Here is a 3956-nt window from a genome sequence, read left to right as displayed (position 1 = left end):
CATTAGTGTCTTCGGGTTTTATTACGGTCCAGGGATCAGCAATAGCTGAGAGGTTGTTATAGTCAGGTCCGCCAGCCCGAATATGGGGCCAAGCAGGGCAGGAGCTTAAATAAGTTACAAATCAAGAGTCGAAACCACTTGGAGAAGTGCAAATAAAAAGCGCAGACGGTTGGATTTTTAGAGGCACCAGACACTTGGCTTCACAGGAGGGAGCAGGGGAGGACGGAGCTGGCCGCAGCCACTGGGCGCCTACCTGCAGCGTGTTCCTACTGAACAGGAAAGTGCAGGCCCTGCTGTGCAGTGCTCTGATCCAAAGACGGGAATTCTGCGTGCTGGATGCTGGCTGGCAGGTCCCACTGCCCTTCTCTCCCACGAGACCCATGTGTCTGGTGTTGCCCATGGCCGCAGGCTGTGTTTCTTGCTGCTGTCACTCTGCCACAGGCTTCACCTGCTTGGCCATTTCCAACTGGGTCAGTATTTCGTCCCACTGGACAAACTGCTTCGACAGGAGCACAGTCTGATGGTGGCTCTTAAGGAAAACACGGGGTGGGGGGGACGGACCTGAGGGGCTAGGATGATCTTAGAACGGACCAGTGAGCCAAGGGGCCAGTCTGAGCACTGCTGCTCTTTAGCCATATGCGCAATTCTCCCACAAGGTCCCATAGGACAGGAATGGAGGCTGGGGTCCAGCCTGCGAAAGGCTATGGTGACATGCAGCAGCAGTAAGGGGCAAACTGCCTATATTAAGTAGACCCCATGGAAGCCCCTGTTCTGAGGGAGGCCAAGACAACGAAGTGACATTGCAAGCACTCATCTCCCTAGACCTCCCAGCCCAGGGATCCACTCTGTCACGTGGCAATAAGGGCTTTCAGCTGGACTCTGCAGGGGACAGAAGCTCGGAGTGCAATTATACCTCTGACTTCGCTCAGGCAAGCACCCGGCTACACCAGTGGTTTGTCAGCCTGGACCAGTCTTCTGCTCTGGCGAGTAGCTGGCAGAAAAGGGGGTTGAATGTAGGCTGCTCCATGGCTGTCATGAGCCCAACTCTCCCAGGCAGGTCAAACATCAGCCCAGGTGCGAGCTGAGATCCCCCTCACATGGACAGGGATGGACCTGCACAGTGGCATCTGCGTTCAGATTCTCAAGTAACAGAGCCACACAGCTCCGCTTGTAACAGAGCAGAGGGATATGGTCCTTCAGGCCACACCTTGCTGTGCCAGGCGCTCCTGCTTCCATTAGCTGGGAACTGGAGCTAAATCTGCTGCCCCACTACTTGACAGGCTAAAGCAGCGGGGGACAACCTTTTTGGCAGGCACATCGCAAATTAGCCCTGCACCCCCCACCACTGAGTGTCACTCTGATTCCTTGCCTGATATGCTGCTCTGCTTCCTACCCCAATACCGCATGCCACGCACAGACTGCCCGTGTCACTGGTGTCATGGACTGGCCAACCCTGGGCTAAAGGATCCTAGTAGAGGGTGTCCCTGCTAGTTAATGACCCCAAAGTGAGGTGCCCAGCTGCCCACTGGCAGGGGCTGTGACTGCAGCACCAGGCGAAGGATACCATCTTGTTGTAGTCTTCTAGGAGCGCTTTGACGTTTTCAGTGACGGCTTCACACTGGTCCTAAAGGAAGAGAGCACTTGGTGAGCAGGCAGCAGTGCCAGCCGCACACTGACACGGCACTTCAGAGCATTTACCCACCCACCCCCGAAGGAAAGTTACTACCCCAGGGAAGCTGGGACAGAGGGATAGTGTTCTCTCAGGCCAGGGCCAAGAGCAAAACCCTCCAGTTCCTGGCTTCGATTTCTTTTTTTTGATCATCAAAATGTGATGACTTCTATCAACAAAAAACACAGGCAAAGGCTCCAGAGAGCACAACCAGAGCAACAGAGGGGCTGAAGTGATCTAACGTCTGTCTTCCCCTCCCCACCCTCTGTACCTTGCTCCTCTCCCATTGCCTGCTGGTCCCCCTTGGCCAGTTTACAGATAGCCACCAGATCCCCCCTCTGCCTTCTCTTGTGGAGGCTGAACAGGCGCTTTGGGCAGCAACCGTTTTGGACTCTGTACAGCAACTAACAAGGACTGCTCAAACCATCACAACTGCTATACAGCAGTAGTGCAAAGGCTGCAAGTAAGATCTGGGCCTTGGTATGCCAGATAAAGTATATATTAGGGAGTCACAGCCTTGTGAGCTTCCAATGGGGAGACAGACAAGCCCCAAGGGGAGGAGAGAATGGGGAGAGACTACGATGACACTACAAAGCAAGGAAGAATGGCCCAGTGGGGGCTCAGATCAGGGTTCAAATAGACAAAAAACCCAAACAACTCCCATGCAACAAAAGGCGAGTCCCAGCACTTATAGCAGGGGCGGGCAGTTATTTCAGGTGGAGGGCTGCTTACTGAGTTTTGGCAAGCCATCGAGGGCCGCATGACAGGCAGCCAGGGGCAGATAAATATAAATTTTCTAATTTTCGTGGGTCGGACAAAGTGGCCTGGTGGGCCCCACCCGGCCCCCGGGCCACATTTTGCCCACCCGACTTATAGTTTCATAGTTGGTCAGGTCAGAAGGGACATGAACAGATCATCAAGTCCGATCCCCTGCCAACCAGGAAAGAATGCTGGGGTCCAAGGACCCCGGCTAGGTGATTGTCTAGCCTCTTTTTGAAGACCCCCAGGGTAGACGCAAGCACCACTTCCCTTGGAAGTTGGTTCCAGATCCTAGCCACTGACTGTGCAGTAGCACCTCCTGATGTCTAGCCTGAACCTACTCTCAGTCACCTTGTGGCTGTTATTCCTAGTAACTCCTGGCAGGGTTTGGGGAAACAGGGACTCTCCCAACGACTGGGCAGTACATATTGAGGGCTATAGATTGTACAGAAAGGACAGGGTGGGGAAGAAAGGGGGAGGGGTTGCGCTCTATGTCAATGAGCAATATACATCGACCCTTATCAAGACGGAATCGGAGGAGGAGAAAGTAGGATTGTGGGTTAGGTTACATGGGGGGCAAGCAGAAAGGGATTTGGTGGTGGGGGTCTGCTACAGACCCCACACCAAGGGGAAGAGCTAGATTTGGGGCTCCTGAGGCAGCTCTCGGAGACCATAAAAACTAAGGAGGCGGTAGTCATGGGGGACCTAAACTACCCGGACATCTGCTGGGAGACGCAGACAGCAAAGTCCCACCGTTCGCACAGGTTCCTATCCTGTGTACAGGACCTCCACCTGACACAGGAGGTACACGGTCCCACTAGGGGGAATGCCATACTAGACCTGGTCCTGGCAACGGGGGATGACATGGTAGGGGACCTACAGATCAGTGGTCACCTGGGGGACGGTGATCACCAAATAATAGAATTCATCATAAGACGTCGAGGTAAGGTAACTAGTAGGGTGCTGAAGGCACTGGCTGACATCATTGCAGAGCCACTGGCGGGAATATTTGAATGCTCGTGGCGCACGGGCCAAGTCCCGGAGGACTGGAAAAGGTCCAGTGTGGTCCCCATTTTCAGGAAGGGAAGGAAGGAGGACCCGGGCAACTATAGGCCAGTCAGTCTCACCTCCATCCTTGGCAAAGTCTTTGAAAAAATTATCAAGGCTCACATTTGCGAGAGCCCGGCAGGACAAATTATGCTGAGGGGAAACCAGCACGAGTTCGTAGCAGGCAGATCGTGCCTGACCAATCTAGTCTCTTTTTATGACCAGGTTACGAAACACCTGGACACAGGAGGAGGGGTGGATGTCGTATACTTAGACTTCAGGAAGGCCTTCGATACGGTATCCCACCCCATACTGGTGAACAAGTTAAGAGGCTGTGACTTGGATGACTACACAGTCCGGTGGGTGGCGAATTGGCTGGAGGGTCGCACCCAGAGAGTCGTGGTGGATGGGTCGGCTTCGACCTGGAAGGGTGTGGGAAGTGGGGTCCCGCAGGGCTCGGTCCTTGGACCAATACTCTTTA

General features: G+C 54.2%; 1 protein-coding gene across 1 annotated transcript in view; it reads right to left on the bottom strand.

Moving 5' to 3' along the window:
* The window catches only part of DCTN3 (dynactin subunit 3), a 13039-nt gene continuing 9083 nt past the window's right edge, over positions 1–3956 (bottom strand). The window contains exons 5-6 of the mRNA XM_025207478.1: positions 1565–1624; positions 1–517 (exon numbers count right to left, since the gene is read on the bottom strand). Of these exons, the coding sequence (XP_025063263.1) occupies positions 428–517; positions 1565–1624 (150 nt within the window). The 3' untranslated portion in view covers positions 1–427. The remainder of the gene's footprint in view (positions 518–1564; positions 1625–3956) is intronic.

Source organism: Alligator sinensis, unplaced genomic scaffold, assembly GCF_000455745.1.
Source record: "Alligator sinensis unplaced genomic scaffold, ASM45574v1 scaffold783_1, whole genome shotgun sequence".
Lineage (NCBI taxonomy): Eukaryota > Metazoa > Chordata > Crocodylia > Alligatoridae > Alligator > Alligator sinensis.
The sequence above is the reverse complement of the archived record's forward strand: the minus strand, read 5'-3'. Positions and strand labels throughout refer to the sequence as shown.